The 19,408-nt window shown below is 42.9% G+C and overlaps 1 protein-coding gene across 8 annotated transcripts in view; it reads right to left on the reverse strand.

The window, feature by feature from the left end:
- The window catches only part of Ptprm (protein tyrosine phosphatase receptor type M), a 706,714-nt gene that overhangs the window by 521,789 nt on the left and 165,517 nt on the right, over positions 1 to 19,408 (reverse strand). For all 8 annotated transcript variants that reach the window (XM_042259959.2, XM_076549820.1, XM_076549821.1 and 5 more), the window contains exon 2: positions 18,704 to 18,826. In XM_042259959.2, coding sequence (XP_042115893.1) covers positions 18,704 to 18,826 — 123 coding nt within the window. The remainder of the gene's footprint in view (positions 1 to 18,703; positions 18,827 to 19,408) is intronic.

Below are 19,408 nucleotides of genomic sequence, written 5' to 3' on the forward strand. Positions count from 1 at the left end.
TGTATGTATATACGTGTATATGTGTATATATGTATGTGTGTATATGTGTGTAAGTATATATATGTATATACACATACATAGTATGTGTTATCTGCATGTATATGTGTTTGTATGTATATGTATGTGTATGTATATTTATATACACATGTAGGTATGTATGCATGTATATGTATATATTCCAAACTTTTGTGATTGACTCATTTAAAAAAATAAAGGTCAATCATATGCTCAGCACATTCAAAAAATTGGAAAGAAAAATGGCTTACAAAGAATGTGAGTCCCAGGAAGCTTGGCAGAGATGTTTGCAGGGGGTTGACAGACACCAGAGAAGCAAGGTCACAGAATAGATAGCACAGAATAGAGCCAAACAGAAAGGAAGAAGCCAGAGAAGCTACCGGCTCCGTGCCCTCTGGGGTTCCCTTTTCTGGAAAGAGAGGCCAGGGCTGTCCCCAGAGCAGCAGCCTCTGTGCCACACCACAGGGAATCACTCAGTGTTCCCTGAGGATAAGGTTCAGACTGAGTTAGACATAGACATAAGGCTACTATGAAGAATACCATACAGAAGTTATGATGGTGTCATCTATAAATACTTACTGGTATCAATAGCTTTAAATTATGGGCTGGCATTTGGGTTTATTAAGGAAGATCCTTCAGATGTATTAAAAATCTGTTTACCTTCAGTATTGATTTTTTGATAAATATATTATCCAGAGAGGCTCTGTGCAGCGATTTCTCTGGGAAAGCTGACATTTATTCAATGATATTTGCTTGACTGAATTAAGTAGCAATATATGCTCATCTATCTTTGCTCTATCTGGGAAATTATCTTATCAAAGTTGAGCGAATATTTTATAGAAATCTTAGGGTCTGACATAATATACAGCTGAGGGAACATCTGGTTGTCTACGACCTCGGAGTTACGCACAAATTCCTCCCAGACATTGATGCCAGAACATTACAATGTTTCTAAACAATATCTTACTCAACCGCTTGAGTTTTTATGCGGCATTTCTTTAAAGAACAAAAAGATCATCATTGTATTTAATTTTAAATGACTTACACCGGAACTAGTGAGTAAAACCCCCTAAGGGCAAGTGTGGCCGAGGCTGCCATCTGGAGAGCAAATATTCTGTGCTTCTTCTCTCCACAATCACCTGCACCCAGCTACACCCAGTGAGGACCATTCCCACTGCCCTCCTTCCCTGATCCAGAAAAAGTCCAGAGGAACCTGTCACATGATCCTCTGGGGATTTTCTCATGTCCCATGGAAATGTCCCCCTTGAGGGCAATCTTGGCAAATGTATGTTGAAGACATCAGAGTCACCTCAGCCTAGATGTCTGTGTAGAGAGCCCTCAATCCATCCTCCCACCTGGAACCACCCTGGATCAAAGAAGAGATGGGAAATAAGCATTCACAATGGTAAGGCCCTGGCAGTTTGGGGTCCACTTGGCACAGCATCGTCTACAAATTGAACAAAATCCAAGGAATTTTGTATGCATTGGAAGGCCCAATTAGTCTTAAACTAGGTCCAGATAACAAGGTCTACTAAATTCTGACATGTCCCATTCTCAGAATTCATTCCACAAGTCAGGAGCCATTTGCAGAATAACCATTTTATTGGCTAATATGAAGATGTCCAAAAAAAATGACAATGTCTTGCCTGAGTCAGCTGGGGGTGTGACACATCTACAAATTGAGACTTGCTACAGATAAAGCCTTCTACTATGATACTCATACACACAGAACAAACTTCCTTAAAAAAGCAAATCCCTTGCTCACAATTCATTTTTCCTTTCCTGTTAAGTCATTTTTAAGCTAGCATATAGAAAAGGTTTTATTGTGACATTTTCACACATATCTATCCCAGGGCGAGGTTCTTCTCCATTATCTACTCTCTCCATCCCCCAAACCCCCTCCACCCCTACCCCCGACACCCCTACCCCAACCTGGCCTGTTCCTCTGCTTCCATGTTCATTCCTTATTGGTTTGTTAGAGAGGTTTTAGTACATGTGTGTACATGTGTGCTTAACCAACTTTCTTTCCCAATTCTCAAGTTTATGTCTATTCCCATGAATTACCTTTTGTTCCCTTTCTTTTCTCTTCAGTTTTCTGGATGCAAGTCCATTAGCACAGAAGGCATTAGGCTTAAGAACTGAAAATCAATCATCTTTCCAAGGTGATTGGTTCAAATAACAAGAATGGTCATAAATGCAGCAAATATCATGGCTCTAACAGGCTTTCTAACAATTCTTAATTTTGAAAGGTATTATTGAGCTTCTCAAAGGAAAAAAAATCTAAAGAGTCCCTTCTTTCATACACTTGAACTAAATATAAAGCAGTCAAAAGAGATAGCAAAACATTTACCTAACTCCTACGATCCTTTGGAGCTAGAGACCATCTTAAAATTCCTTTCCCTTGGGTTAGTGGGGACACAGAGAGGAAAATGCAATAGACTTTCCACTCCTTATGATGACCTCAGAAATCTGTGACCAATGCTAACCCTGCTGGTTGAAACCAGATCTGACCTCTGACCCAAACCGTGGGTAGGATGTGGCCTGTCACTGCCTCCACTGGGATTTAAAGTCATTCTTTCCTCAAAGATGGGGATGCTCTGCTCTGTGCACTGGTCTTATCTACTGGAGAGGATTACTAATGATAATGACCCTATGCACTGCAAGGATAAGTCAGAATTCTCCACAGCCCCCAACAGGCCACAGGCAGGAAGAAAACGACATGCAAGAGATGCATTCATTATCTCTCTTGAAGCACCTGACCTTGCATCTGAACTAGAAGTTAAGCAAGACACCTGGGGCAGGGGAGAGGCGTGAAGGATTACAGATCTCCATCTGCTGGGGAATTTAGGAATTACCGCGATTAGGTGTGGCTCTGCTGAATGCTTCTCAGAAGGAAACTGAATAAGAAAACCCTACCTCTTCCAGGAGATCAGCAAAGTGCTAGCCCCTGTCAACCACAGCTATGGCTTTTATTCCTCAAAGGCTGAAATGCAACAGGGTGCTGTTTCTGGCTGTTGTTCGTTTGGTAGCCAAAATCAACAGTATATGAACAAAATAGGGACATTTCATGGAGACACTCTGTCCCTTAGTGAAGGTCATGCTTCAGATGTACTTGAGAAAGAAGCTCTTTATCTTGGAGGACACAAAACCAGTGCCTGACTAAAAGTAGGCATAGCCCCAAATCTCAGCGGGTCACAAAAGAAAATGGACACGAACATGAGACAGAATTGTGGGATACAGGGAGATAAATGGGGGTGGTAGGAAGATCTGAGGTAGGGGATGTGTCCAAATTCATTGTGTGCATCTGTGAAACTGTTAAGAAAAAATATTTAAGGAAAGATTAACAACCTACAAAGCTCATCTACTTCTTCCTCTCCAAGCTTAAGCATGAACTATCATACGAGGTGGATAAATCTGTCCAAATTATCACCTTCTTGGGGGCTCCTTCCCCAGCAACATTACCATAAAACTTCGACAGTGTTCATTGGCTGCACCTCTGAAATATTAGGAAATCCAATTAGAACTCAGATCTTTTTCCTAGAAATAAATCTGTTACCTTATTTGAGTGGCCTATTGATGGAGGATGAGTGTCAAATCCACCTGTGGGGTTTGTTATTGATTCATATGTAATTTCCATCAAGCACCATTTTCAAGCCTCTCTGAAATGTGTTTAGTCATCTTTATATCATTTTGTCACTATACATTTCATAATAGAAGAAGTTGAAATGATTTTATCATGACAATATATATGACAGCTTGCAGTTAAAAATCTCAGAAGAGGCACTACTGAATGAATTTAGATGGGTTCACTCATATATAAGTTTAAATAATTCACTTTATCCAACCTTCTATTCCTTAGAAATCCTATACTCAATTTCAAATATATGAATATTAATCCTACTTTCCAATTGTTCTGGAGCACAAGATTTCATAAACTCAACATTCATAGAATTAATAACATCCACACACGGTTATGTTGCCTTCTACAATGTCATTCTGTGTGTATTATCTTATTTGATACTTTAGTGAAATGTGTATTTGTTAGTAGAAAGGACTTCTCAGTAACAGGAATGAGCTATTTATATTATCTTTATTCAAAGAGAAAGTGAATTATCACCCCCAGGGGTATTCATTTTTTGCAGTTTCTAGAAGTTTCCCTTATTTTCCTCGATGGCTTCTCTGAGCTGCTAACTATAAACTGAGGTAGTCACATCTCTCAAGAAAGCCTTTCACAGTGCTTCTCAGTGTCTTCCAGTACCCCTCAGGTCCCTGAGACCCTTTCAGGGGACCACAAATAAAACTATTTCCATGATAACAAAACAGCTGACTGTACTTCCCTGCTTCCTCTCACCTGTTCAGTGTTGTTCTGATGCCCAAGGGAATGGCTGCCTTTGCTTCTTGTGTTCTCAGCCCGCCCCACCCCTATACAGTTTTAGTATACAATCCAAAAATTACCAATAGGCATTGCCCACATCGACACTGACAACAGTTCTTTAAAGCTTTCAAAATATTTTCAGGATACAAAAAGCATCCTACCACCAAGGAGTCTAAGAATGATTTTGCATTAACCCCCAATCTCCAGAGGTTTCCCGTTACCCCTCAATCCTCAGAGGTGTAGTACAACAGTCTATTTCCTTCACAGGCACCAGGTATTGCCTTCATCTGTTTTCTGTTGTTACTCCCAAACCACAGACCAGGTATTTTATAAAAGAAATGCTTGTCTCCTGTGATAGTGAAGGCTGAGGAATCCAAACACACACCACGGGGATGTGTAGAGCCTTTGTGCTCTGTCACAACATGGTAGAACAAGTTACCCAGTAACATCAAGAGGCTATGTCTGCTTGGGGCCCTCTTTGTATAAAGCCATCAACCCCTACATGGGGCCACGTCCTCAGGACTTCATGACCTTAACCTCCCATCAACTTGTACCATCAGCATATGAAACTCGGGATTCAGTTCCAGTGTGAGTTTGAGAGGCAGCTTTCTTATCCCAGCACTCACTCAGCATGAAAGCTTCTCAATGCTTCCACAATCTCCAAGAAAGGATGAAGCAAAGAAAACATGATGAGGCTTATCCTGGATCTGCAAGCTTCCTTCACATTTCCTCAGCCAAGGCAGATGTTTTCATGTATAAAACAGGCAACACAGATGCACAACGTCCCAGTGTGTCTAGAAGAAGGTGAAAGCAATTATCCTACATCTACCACCTACCACAAGGGCTACATCCGCTCTCAGCTCACAGCTTCCCATCGTTTACTAAAAGTTGTCTATAGTTAGACTCGTCCTTGACCTCCCCACACAAATTTCAGGGAATGTCGGAACAGACTCTGTTTTACTGCGACATACGCAAGCCTACATGTTTAAAATTGTTCTCAAAACAATTAAGAAACAGAATGTAAACAAAATATAGTAAAAGCTTGCTGAAATTCATATGGTGTTATTGTCTAAAAAAGGGCACTTCATTTATACACTCTAGCACCCACTGTTTGATCAGTATTAAAAGCCAATTCGTCCTAATAAATTATGCCATGGACAAATGCTTTTAACCTTTTCAGATGACCAAGGTCCAGATCAACTGAGAGAAATCAACATTTGTAAAAGAATTATTACTTTTTATTTGTGTATCTGTGTGAGTACGTGTGTGAGAATGTTGCGCCCATGAACGTCAGGAGAGGACATCAGATCCCCTGGGTGCATGTTACATGCAGTTGTGAGTCCTGCTACATGGGGAACTGAACTCTAGACCTCAGTGAGAGAAAGCAACAACTGTTCTTGATCACTGAGCCATCTTTCCCCCCGGAAACAAACATTCCTGTCTGAACTGACTGATCTGGGTCAGGTAACAAATTTATCTGTCAATGGTGGGAAGACCCAATGGCCTACCAGCTTAAAGATACAAACTGTATCATTTTGTTTTCCAAATAACAAGCATTGATTGCAATGCTGAAAGGTCACTTGTCATCAGCTCAGTCGTTGACCTACTGGCAAATTGCATCCTGTCACTCCACTGTACTCCAGGAAGAAAGAGACACTTTGTTTGCAGAGAATAATGAGGGAGGCAACAGTATTTTCACAAGGTGTGAGATCCCAGGGTGGTTCTTAAGTTCAACAGAGGAGGAAGGAGCAAACAAAGATCATGAAAAAAAATGAACAGATGAGAATTCTATAACTACCAAAGACCACGACCAGGAACCCCAGTGATCTAGTTTGAAAAGCCTGGGATCAAACACAACCTATATCTTCAAGTCTATCAATCGGGATTTCAGTATTGTACACATTCTCTGTAATTAACGATGGAGAAGACAGCCCTTGCAAGTTCCTTAAGAGGAATGAGAAAATGCCAGGGCTGGAGGGACGGTTCACTCCGTCAAGTGCTTGCTGGGCAGGCACACGGACCAGAGTTTGAATCCCCAACACCCATGTAAAAGCCAGTGACGTCATGCACTTATAATCCCAGCAACAGGGATACCGAGAAAGAAAGGTCCCCCAAAGTTGCTGGTCAGTGAAATCAGTGAGCTCCAGGCTCAGTAAGAGACCATCTCAAAAAACAAGGTGGAGAACTGATTAAGGAAGACACCTCAGGTCAACGTCATGTCTTTACATAAACCCACACACATGTGCACATGAACTCCCTCCCCCCATGATTGCATGCACAAACACATACATGCACAGAGAAAGAAACAGTTCTATAGTGGAAAATTAAAGCATACCACTAAGGACCAGTCACTTGATAAACCAGTTTTCACTGACACATCATAAAAGTCCCGCTCACTATATTAATATGCCACCCCAGGTATCTGATGCAGACATTTACTGCCATATAATTAGTTGTTTGGATTTGTCCACCTACCACATAGAGGCACTATGATTGTCCGGCAGACAATTAATTAAATAGCCATATTTATTTCTCTTTCCACCACTTAGGCTTCAAAATACTGCATTAAAATATAATTTGTCAGGATCCAGAATAAAGTATCGGTTAACTAGGCATTAAAGTCCACTTATTTAAAATAATGATCTGCATAATCATTTCCTAGAGTTTGCCAGGAAACAGACAGAAACTTCTCCATAGTCTCCTGCTCTGGAGAGGACTGAAATACAAGCACATACAAATTCAAAAATAAAACTTAATAGTCTCCTCTTTTATACACCTTCTTATCATGTGTCAGTCAACCATCAAGGTATCTACCCATGGGACACTGAGTTACACTTCATATATCCACTGAGGCTGAAGACTGCAGCATGAAGGACTTGCCCTAGTTTAGGGAGTCCTAGAATTATAGGCCTGAAATTAGTTACCCCAAATTGGTGTTACATAAATCCCTGGGCTCCGAAGAGCCTCTCCAGCAATGACCAAGAACCACCGCAATACGCTGAGAAAGGGAAACCAGGGCTCAGTCTGTGTCATTTGAAATGTAAATATTTTCGGTGCGATTTGACAGCGTTTGCCTAAAATGTATCGGAGGGTAAAAATCAGGTCGGCACGGCGCCCTGTCAATCCATCCCAGCCCTGTGTTCTCCTCTTCCCTGCATTTGCACTGCAAATTTTGCTTACCTCAGGAGTTCCAAGGAGTTGAAGAGTCAATACACTTACCTGCACTTCACCTAGCTTTAATAATTGTTAAGATGCTCACATTTGCATGTCTGCTGTACACACGTAAACACACACACACACACACACACACACACAAACACACTTTCACTTATTTTTTGTCTACACAGACATCAACACTTACGATCCTTTAAAGTTTTGGCATCAAGTTTCCTAGAATCAGGGAAATCTTGCATATTCACATGTTTCTTCAGTATTTATTTACCAATCATAGCTCCTTATGACATCTCTGACACACTCATCAAAAAATCTGAGTTTTCAGACAGGGGAGATGCTTCTGCAGGTAAAGCTCTTGCCATGCAACCATGACAACCTGAATTCAGATCCCTAGGACCCAAGTTGACGTGGGACCCAGTGGTCAATGTGCCACCTAGAGTTGCAGCACTTCATTATGGGAAGAGGATTGCTGCAAGGGTCCACTACTGACCCTGGTGTCCACAGCAGCAAACAGGAAATATCCTAACAAGGTAGAGAGAGAGGACCAGCACTCAACACATCTGCATGCATTGTACATGCATGCACACACATACACACACACATATATACATACATACATACATATCTACACACGTATCACACCCATAGTATAGACTATTTGAATTTTCATCTTCATGTAGTCAATACTTTCTCGTTCCTTTCCCTAAGGTCAGTTGTCAAATCCTCCCCTTGCTTCTCTTCCTCCAGGGGCTCAGTGTTTCCTCAGCTTGCTGGGGCGATGGCTTAGCTGAAGACCTGGGGTTCAGACCCCAGAACCTATAGAAAAACTGGGCATATCAATTTGGGTCCCAGGGACTTAGTGGCCGGCCCATCTAGTCAACATGGTGAGGGTGAGGTCCAGATTTGGTGACTAACTCAAAAAGAGGTTGGGGGAGGAGTGGAGTTAATACAACATAGCTGATATCAACCCTGGCTTTCACAGGCACACTCATGGATATGCGTACCCCCTTGTCACTACAGACTCAGTCCTATAGCCATGCTTTATGTATGATGTGGAGGAGGGAACCTCACTCTGCCCTGATCTGACGTTGAAAATAAACTGAACCTAGCATTTCCCATTTAAATGCTTTTAACACTTTCATAACCTGGGCCTTGGGAAATCCTGAAGGCACTTTTGAGGGACTGTGAAATGCCCTCTGACACCGGCAGCAGAACGTGAAAGATGAGGGCCTCGGGTCACCCAGAATGTGCATGGCAACCCCTGTTTGGGCTGTGTGAGAACTCACCAAGACTGTCACCTACCTGCTATTAGGCTCTACCCAAGCAGAACAATCCGTTCCCACCCCAAGTCTGTCTGACCATACACATGCAGTCACAGAGAGACAGCTACTGACCAACTTCTCTTGGCCCTGGAAACAAGAATCTAGGCTTTCTGGTCTCAAGAAAATGGTTTTGCACTTCACTCACCCCCAGTTTATGCAGCCTGTCAGGAATCCACTCTGAAGATGAAGGGGCTATCCCTGGGTTCCAAGTCATAATGTGTGGTCCTGCCCCCTCACACTTACTGACAAAGTAGGTTCTTCATTTGTATAACCTGGCCACACTCAGCACCAGCTCTTCCCTGTGGAGCGTAGCTGGTGGGCAGAGTGGACCCTAAGACTGCCCAAACTCTCAGCATGCTGTTCTGAAGCCAAGTGTCACACCCATGCCATCATCTAATCGGTCTGGTCCTTGTGTCTCTCATTCCTCAACATGGAACTCAGATGCTAGCTCCATTTACAGCATCTGACACATTTGACCTCTCTGTTTATTCTATTTTTTTTGGCCTTGTATCCCTTTTTCTAATGTCATCTCGTATCATTTTACAGGAAATTAAACAAGAAGTAAAACTATTACAGTGCATATTTATATACACAGGCTGATTTGTATACTTTTCAGCAAATATGTTAAACAGAGTTAATCACTATTCTTATGTTTTGTGAGTTTCTGAGTAGCCAAGATGGGAAATTAGAGGAGAATTAAAGGAAAACACCTGTTGACTGCTAAGAAAACACTACTGGTCTAAGTGGTCAGAAACAATATAATGGCGTCCACTGGCCCTGATGAAACAGTTAAACAGCAAACGTTGTAGCCGTGCTGGAAACAGTGCCAGTCCTTTATGTCTAAAGCTTCTGCAGATCACAGCAGAATCACTGAAGGTATCCCAGTCAGCAAAACAACACAACACAGAAGGATGCCGTCTTAGCTTCTTTTCCCGTGACAACTTAAGGGAGAAAGGCTCTACACTGGCTCCCAGAGTCCAATGGGGCAAGTTTTCAGATGCGAGTACATATCCTGGGATAACTGCAGAAACCAGGAAGATAAAACGGAGCCATGGCTGGGACAGGAGCGATGGAGGAGAATAGCAGGGTACACGTGATCTGAGTGGGGGAGTAAGAAATTGAGGGGGGGGCTCTAATTAGGGATGAGGGGGAAAAGAAATTCAGAAGAAGGAGGGTAAAATAACAGAGAGGATATGTGAAGAAGTCAAAAGGAACTATTAACTACCTAAAATATCTATAATAGCATTGCGTCAGCATATAAATATACACACGTAGTTTAAGTTTCCCCATCTAGGCTGACAAGGCTCCCTTTAAGAGCCAAAGACCACCTACCAAAACCCAACAGCAGGCATGAGACACACCCTTTTTAAGTTGCTAGTCAGGGCTGTCCAAGAGACTCCCCAAACATTACAAACTACTGCTATTGTCCTCGGTTGCCCCCCTGAGGTAAAAGGTAAGTCCCTATTAAGATACCACGCACTTCAGACACAGGGCCCAGAGGCTCTGGTGCTGGAATGGAGTTGAAGTCCTGCTCCCTGAGCTCAGGTCTAGCCTCCTTAGTATCGAGAGGCTCTAGGCAAGGTTCTGAAGGAGGGAGAACCATCAGCCCTACCCGGCTATGACATCTCTGAACCACAACAGCAGCCAGCATAGCACAATAGCCCTAAGGTTGCAGCAGCGGCATGCACAACTTGGTGGTAACCAGCAGCTCTCTAGTTGGATTTAAGACCTGTTCAACAAGAGGGAAAGGACTCCTGGTACTAGAAACTGAATGAACTAGCTAAGGGCTAGTGAAGTGAGGAAAACCTACGACCACCACTTGGCTAAACCAGCATGATCCCTGACTACATTCTAAGTATTTGTTCTTATACTCACAAATAAGCGTAGCCCTCACCCCTCATCAAGGAAACGTCTCTTTTTAACAGAAGGAAGCCAATACAGAAGACTACCACCAATCAAAACACAGCGTCGAAGAGCCTCAAAAGATAAATCTACAAAACAGCTCCTGCATCTGAGGCTCAAGGGTCACTGAGGAAACGGGGCAGAAGTGCTGTGAGAGCCGGAGGAACGGGGAACTCACTGCGAAACTGTGTCTCCGGGGAATGTCAGAAGCTCCTCCCGTAAAGTCTCACCAATGTGACCTCCTCAACATGAGCTGAATGAGGACAGCAGCAGACATGCTAAAGTGGGTGGAGTAAAGGCCATGAGGCCTCAACCCTACACACACAGGACCTGAGGAATTCTGAGATGGGAGAAATAGTCTTTCCCAGGGAAGAGAACACCAATTGCTTTTCAATACCAAATGATGAGCCCTGAGACACACACATAACATTATCCAGACTGAGAAGACTACACTTCTTCTTTAGAAATACATACACACATACCACCACCATTACCACCACTGCCATCACCAACATCATCATTACCACCACTGCCATCACCAACATCATCATCACTACCACTTCCATCACCACCACCACCACCACCACCACCACCACCACCACCACCACCACCACCATCATTACCACCACCATCACCACCACCACTGCCATCACCACCATCACCACCATCACCACCACCACAACCACCATCACCACCACCACCATCACCACCACCATCACCACCACCATCACCACCACCACCACCACCACCACCACCACCACCACCACCACCACTATCACCATTACCACCACTCAACAACAATATAAGTGGAGAAAGACACCATGAATTTGAAAAAAAACAAGGACCCTTTCCTATGTGGGAAGGTTTGGAGGAAGGAAAGGGAAGGGGGAAATTATGTAATGTTATAATTTAAAAAATAAAAGAAATTACTTTTTAAATGGTTAATTTGGTGCTTTTTTATTTTATCATAATTTTCAGTTGGGCAAAAATCCAAATCATGCATAATTCAAGAACTAAACAACTCTTATTGCTTTTTTAATTAATGAGAAATGTGATCCCTCACCTGCAGCCATATCCAAAAACCTCATATAACCTGAGCTGTTACAGTTACACACACACCCTCCCACAGCCATAAGGGCTGCCCTGAGGGGACCTCTATCACACCAGGTGGAAATGAGGCTCGCAGAACTAGGAGCTCCCTGCAGGTCACAGATCGAAACTGCCCAATTGGGTTCATTGTCATCTCAAGTTGTTTCTCTAAATTCTGTAACTCAGAAACTGCTGACAGGATACAGCCCATCATCGTGTTTCATAGCTCACATTTCAAAGTGAAAACTCATTCTCGTGTGGTGATGAGTTCCATGAGGGAGGAAGAATGTTCTTTGGAAGTTGCAGGATGGAAGACTTGAATGGGATCATCAAGAAGAAACAAGACCTTTTTCATGCCCTGGGTTAAGTAAGTGACCTGATATCCAGACTCAACTAAAATAATCCCAAATGCAAGGCCCCCACACAATCACTGTGCTGAGTTTTATGATAAAGTCACGCAACCACTGTGCTAAGTTTTACAAAAAAGTGAAAACTGGAAGCATGTTCCATGGATGACAGAGCATGCACTCTGATGACTCTTACCACCACACTACAAAGAGTTTCTACTCTCAAAGACCTCCTTCAGATTTTTGAATCGATTCAACAATCTCACAAAGGTTTTTAGGTCCTATTCTTCACTTTGTGTCTTTGAGAAAAGATAACAGGAAACAGGCATGAGCTGTTCACAGAGTGGAAGGCATGCTCAGAGATACACTCACACTAAACTCAAGAAACAGGAAGAAGGAAAGCGGTGGAGGAGAAGGGAGAGAGGGGGAGGAAGATGGATGAGCACAGGGAGAGGGGAGAAGAGGAAGAGTAAAAGAAAGAGGAGGAGGAAAGGATAAAGAGAGGCGGGAAGATAAAGAAGATACAGGGGAAGGAAAAGAACAAAAGGAGGATGGGGAAGAAGGAAAAGGAAAAGATGGGGAGGAGGTAGAGGAGGAAGAACATCAGGAGGAGGGAGAGGAGGAACAGCATCAGGAGGAGGGATATTTCTTCAACCCACTGCTGGGTTAGGAATGAGGCTCAGATTCTGATATGGATGACAAGTCTTCCCCCCTGGTCAGTTCTGAGGCAAGTCTCAACATCTCACAGTTCGCAGGTATAATCTGTCACCCTGCAAAGATCACCTTTTCGCTCCTGTCCCCAACTCACCTGGATCACTCAGCCTCTGTGGCTCCTGGCCCTGCCTTGATTTAGATCTCTATTCAGTAACATGGGCACCATCTGCCATTTCCATCATCACTTTATCCTGACTTTAAGTTTTGTTCTTGGTCTTAAGTCCTGCCTAGCATTCATTATGTCCTCACTACTTATCAGTTAAATGCCTGCCTCCTCCGTGGGTCACAATCACCAGGAAGAATGATTCAGCTGCTTTTGGTCCCATAGGTAGGGCCAAGCCCATGGAAGTCACTGCACACAGAAATACAACTGACCCTCAACATCCACGGGGGATTTGTTCTAGGACCACCCAGTGATACCCAAATCACTGATGTTCAAGTCCTTTATATTAATTTATTTGTATTAAGTGTTATAATATTCACTATGTACATTGTCATTCTTATGCCATATATTTATGTCAATCCTGCAGAAGTTATAATAGCCAATGCCATGTAGATGTTATGTAAATAGTTACACTTCATTGTTAAGAGGGGGAAAAAAAACCTCTGTGCAAGGCCAGTAGAGACAGTTCCTTCTGAATATTGTCTGTCTGCAGTGGGTTGAACCCATGCAAATGGAGCCCACAGATACGGCAGGCCAACTGTATTACTGAGTGGGGACAGAATAAAACAAAGAGCTTAAGGACTCACCCAAGAGTCTTAGGAAGGGACAAGGCAGTGGCTGGCCCTCACAGGGTGGGCAGGCAGTCCCACAGCTGGCAGCCTTCAGGATCAGTTAAAGATGCTGGCGATGCCACCTAGATCGAACAGCAATGCCCTTGCTGCATGCACACCCTGACAAGGTCATCCAAGGACAGTCAGAAAAGCAAAACCAAAGGCTGGTCTTCCCACAGGATCTACTTCTCTGAACTTCTGATTCCTGTGGTGTCAAGTATGGACACTGTCACCCAGTCTTTTGGGGCCAACCCCAGCATCAGTTACACAAAACTAAGAGGGCAAGTGTGTCAACTGCTGGAATCATCTGTATGTCCCACAGAATTTGTCTTAGAGGCAGACTGATCAATAAGGAGAGCCATTTGTCTGTGATTTAGACTCTTTTCCCTTTCCTCTAATTTGTTTTGTTTTGTTTAAGGGGCTAAGGATAGAGGCAAGCTAAACCCAACCTTACACTGCTTAGTGCCAAATCTGATGAACTGAATTTGACATTGTCGTTTAAATATTTTCCACCTCACAGTTAAACAAGAGCAAACACATTTTGTCACATATGATTCTTGACCCATCCAGACAGACCTAGAATGTGAAGACGTCCCGGAAACACATCTCTCCATTCTGTTCACACTATAAGGATTCCTGGGCACCAGCAACAATGTCTGGCACGTGGCAGGTGTTTAATCAACATTTGTAGAGGAGCAGCTGATTGACGAATCAATGAGATCATTAAACAAATGTTTGAGTATTTTGTGACAAAAGTATTTCTTGCTGGGTACACACCGTGAATTAAGAGGAAACATAGCCTTTCCAAGTTCACAGTTGTTCTCCTCAATATTCCCCCAAACACCACAGGAGACCTGGAGTGCAAATAAATGGGGAGGCTCTCCCCAGCACGTGCAAAATATGCCTGATAAGTGTGCCCAAAGAGAAAACTTCAATTACACTGTCAGCCCATCATCCGCCCCAATGTGCAGCTGATGCTAAACAAATGCACATAGTCATTTTTCTATTTTCTGGGTCATCACACTAAGAGTGTCTATCACTGCTCTGCCAGGCACTCTGTTTCCCTGCCTTCGGTTGGGCACCATGGCCACGATTTAGTCCTTAGTCACTATCACCCTGCAGCTGAGTCACAGCATCTGTAAAGCTGAGACAAGGAAGGAAAACAGCATGCTCCGAGAAGCAGGAGTGGGATTACCTACTCCTGAAATAGGGTCCAAGTTCACTTCATAATAGTTGCTTTTAGAGGCATAGTACATAGTATCTTACGAGTGTGTGTGTGTGTGTGTGTGTGTGTGTGTGTGTGTGTGTGTACATGCTCGTGTGTACACACATGCACACTTGCTTTTCAGTTTTGAGTACAGGCATCTATGAAAGTCAAAAGTGAGTGTCACATCCCCTGGAGGTTGAGTTATAGGCAGTTGTAAAAGGCCCCCTGATAGGTGCTGGGGACTGAACCCCGGTCCTCTGCCAAGGCAGCACAAGCTGTTAACCACTGAGTCATCTCTCAAGCCTCTTCAGTGTCAATTTTAAAGCCTGGCCTGATGGTGCAGGCCTCCTGAGGAGGCTGAGGCAGGAGGGTCACAAGTTCAGGCTTTACATGGGATTACAGAGTGAGTTCGCAGCCAGCTTGGATAGCTTAGTGAGACCTTGTCTCAAAATAAGAGGATAAAAATGGCTGGGCATATAGCTCAGGGGTAGAACATTTGCCTAGCATGGATAAAGCCCTGAATTCACTCCCCAGTACTGAAAAAAAGTATTTAAATTAAATAAATAAGTATCCACTGTTGAGAACGAGAGCAGTAAGTTACAAATATCATACAGGAGAGACACGGACCATTGTCCTGCCCCAGGTACCTGTTCCGTGGTCATAAAACACTTCTTAGAACAAATGCCTGTGTGATACTCACAGGATGTGATGTGGTCTGTCAGGGGCTAACAGATTCCACCAGACTCTTATTTTGGTTTGAATCTAAGCTCCCATGCGCACAACGAGCAATCCTTGTGGTAAAACTTAAAAGTCCCCAAGGTGCTAACGAAGACAACCAAGTCACACGAAACAAGCTGCACAGTGAGTGACCAATAAAAGAAACTCCGTTTATTGTCATTTCACCCTTAAGAAAAGCGTTATGGTGCAGCGCCTACTACAAAAGCGTAGCGTTTCAATACACAGAGGGTCATGACGCTTGGCGTTCATCTCTCTTAGCCATGTGGTTCCAGAGCTGCACAACCAGCTCAGAGGAGAGCTCAAGGAAGCTGGGACAAGCTTTATACTGTGCTTAGTTTTTTTTTAATGTGGTTATGAATAGCCTCGAACATGGGAGATACTGAGGAACAAATTCTTCCTTTGACTTCAGAAAAGGAGAGAGTAAAATAAACGGCTAAAAATTAGCCAACATTTTAGGCTTTAACCATTTTGAAATTCATTTTGATGGGTTGTTTGCCAACAAGAATCCCAGTCTGCAACCCAGACCGTGGCACTGGACAAAGGAGAGAGACAAGCTGATGACTGGAAACCACAGAAACAGGAAGTGAAAGGAAAGGTGAACTCGGTACTTCTGGGTAATAATCAGGATGTGAGCACAGAAAGAAAGAAAGAAATATAAGCCAAGATCTAAAACAACACTCAGTTAAGGGCTGATTCCCAAAGGGCCTCTCACAGGGGTGCAAGCTTCCCCAGTAACAGAGCGAAGGGTGTAGCTCTGCGTGCCACCAAGTCTCTGTCCCAACAACAGCCGAGACCGCACAGCTCACACTGTGGCACACTGTCCATCTGCAGGGCCATAGGTGTGTGTCAAGAAAATTCCATGGGCAATGAAATTTAACATTCTCATCTCACAAAATACTATTATCTTTTTTTTAAAAAAAGTTGCCAATCACTTAAAAATGGAGACACCACTCCTGGCTTACAAGGCATATCAAAGCAGGCAGTGGGCTGGATTTGGCCAATAGGGCGACTATTTATGTGAGTCGATTCAGCACCGACCTACATGTAGCAGCAGACCAAGTAACGCACATGCAAGAACACATCCAATACTATTGTTAAATAAAGGCTTAAACGCAACCCACAAAAGCCATATGGTTCTCTCTGCCATCCTTTTACCATAAGAAATTTTAACAGTTGTTTTTATATTTACATATTTATTATGTGTGTGTGTGTATGAGCAAGCACACAAACTTGTAGGCTTGAGTTTGTTTCCTTCAATGAGAGATAAGAAGACAATGTTGGTTCTCTCCTTCTATCCTGTGGACCTGGTATTGAACTCAGGTCAACAGACTTGGTAGCAAGCCTCTTTTCATTAAGTGGGTTGCTTATGTTATGACTCAGATAGAATCAGCACAGGCTGAAGAAGATTCTACAATATTTAGGCTTCTTTTCAAAAGTAAATTTTTTTTTCCAAATTGGAAAAAAATTTCAATGCAAATGGTCGTAGTAATGAAAACAGATACCGAATTCAAAAAATTACAAATTGGGGGCGTGTGGTATAGCTCAGCGGTGGATGGAACACTTCCCTAACATGCGAGCGACCCTGATTTCCATCCTTAGTAAAATATAAAGCTACAGATAGCCACAGACTTCATCCAATGAAAAGATAGACATGACAGCAGCCACATCTGTGCTTGCATAAACAGATCTACCAGGTCTAACTCTCCCCCACCTCAACTTCTCTCGAGACCAGTGGACACCTAGGGAGATGTCAGGGAAAGACTCAAAGGATTTCAGGGCAAGAACTCTGCCTGGGGAGGGACAATGCAGCAAGGACAAAGCCATGTTCCTAACTGTCAATCATAGTTAAAAAGGAACACGGAAGCTAGAGGGTGGCCAGCTAACTAAGTGTGGCCCACTAGCTCCAGAAGCAGCATTGAAAGGTACATACACTTGAGGAAGAGGGAAAAACAGCAAAGGAGAAAGTGATCTGGGGAACCAAACAAGACTTGTGAAAACTTGGAAGCCTGGCAAAGTCACAGTGTTAAAGAGACTGGAGTTCTTGACTTGAAAATTATAAGGAATTAAATGTGGGAAGGAGAGGAAAGCCCATGGTGGGCATCATAATTGTTAAAGCTTATTAAGAACAACATTAGATTCTACCTCATGCTTTGAAGCTGCCTTTATAAGATTACCTACAAAATCTAATTACTGCTGCATGTAGGCACATTAATGAAAAGCTTTATATTCATGAAAAAGTACAAAAACGTGTTTTATCTGAAACCCAAATCTCACTAATATGTTTTTAGCAGTTTGAATACTAAGTGGTACATTCATCAGCCCATTTCAATTATGAATCTGCAAATCTAAGACTTTAAAAGGACTGCCAAGGTCACAGCCTGGAAAGAGGGTCTCTACAAAATTGTCAGGCTCTGCTGTGATTAGATCAATCATTGTCTTTCTACTCTTCCTTCAAAAATCTGAATTCTCACTGATGCTCAGTAAGGTAAGTAGTTTCTACTTAGTGTGAAATTAAGTAAGCATTCCTCTGGGGGTGGGGGAGAAAAAAAGAACACATATCCATGAATCCTCTGAATGCTTTCAAGAACATGATTTCCCAGTTACAAGAAAGCCTCTAAGGCTCTGAGGCTTGAGAGAAGAGTCTTCAAGGTCTGCTGTGTGTGGTAGTTGGAAACCATGCTATTTGTATTCTACAACTAGAGTCCCATCCTTGACACACATGTTTGCCAGAACAGACATCCGACTATTCCCCATATCTGTTGCTTAAGAAAGGATCACCTTGGCAATGTCCACTAATCCAGCTAAGGTATGCCCAAAGATACAGAGAGCAAACCATAACTCATCTTTACAGGGAGAGACGCAAGGCTAAACTCCTGCAATCAGTCCTCCTAATTACACCATCCACTCCAGCTACACAGCCATGGAGCACAGCACTCACATAACAACATGCTCTTACACTCAACCAATATCCAGTAGACAGTGTTCTATGACCAAGACTCTCCAGATGCCCCTATTTCAGAAAGAACACTGAGCAGTAAGAGCAGACCTGATGGCATCCATGGATCAGATGTTGGTTTGGTCAAGGTGTTCACCTGCTCCCAATTGAAGTCATCATCGTCAGCTTGACTATATCCACATGTGCTGTATGGCTCATCAAAGAGGCAGCCACCTACAATGGAAGAAAGAGAGGCAAGGTGAGTCACCCCTAGTCTGAGCTGCTCTGAGATGCATCAGGAAGACAGCCATCTACTTGACATCAAACTGAATCTAATTTGACCCTTTTACTTGGGAACTGTGGATCTGACCCCTTCCCCAACCTTGTCAAATGTTGCTGAGTATTAACCATGCCTTAGCAATACATACACATTACGTTGCTCTCTAAAAGGAGCCTAATGTTGGTGGAAGACAACTGAAATAAGCAAACCTAAAATTTTCATTGTCCAGATGAACACTGAACTTCGAAAATTCACCTTGCATTCAAAACTTCAAAAGAATTCCCTCAAGTATTCAATGTTTTCAATACAGAATTGTAAATTGTTCAAAAATATTAAAGAGAAATGTTTTCACTAAAACACTGGTGTCACTGTAGAGGATAAGGCATACCGCACATGATGGGCATGGCCTGCAAAATATTTTTCAAATTATCCTTCTCTATCTTACACAGAAGCAAGTTTCAGTTTATGGTTTAAGAAATTTGAGGTCTCATAATCAGTGTGGATTAGGACATCACTTTATAGTCCACACAAGTCTA

Source organism: Peromyscus maniculatus, chromosome 13 (assembly GCF_049852395.1).
Source record: "Peromyscus maniculatus bairdii isolate BWxNUB_F1_BW_parent chromosome 13, HU_Pman_BW_mat_3.1, whole genome shotgun sequence".
In the NCBI taxonomy this organism is placed as follows: Eukaryota; Metazoa; Chordata; class Mammalia; order Rodentia; family Cricetidae; genus Peromyscus; species Peromyscus maniculatus.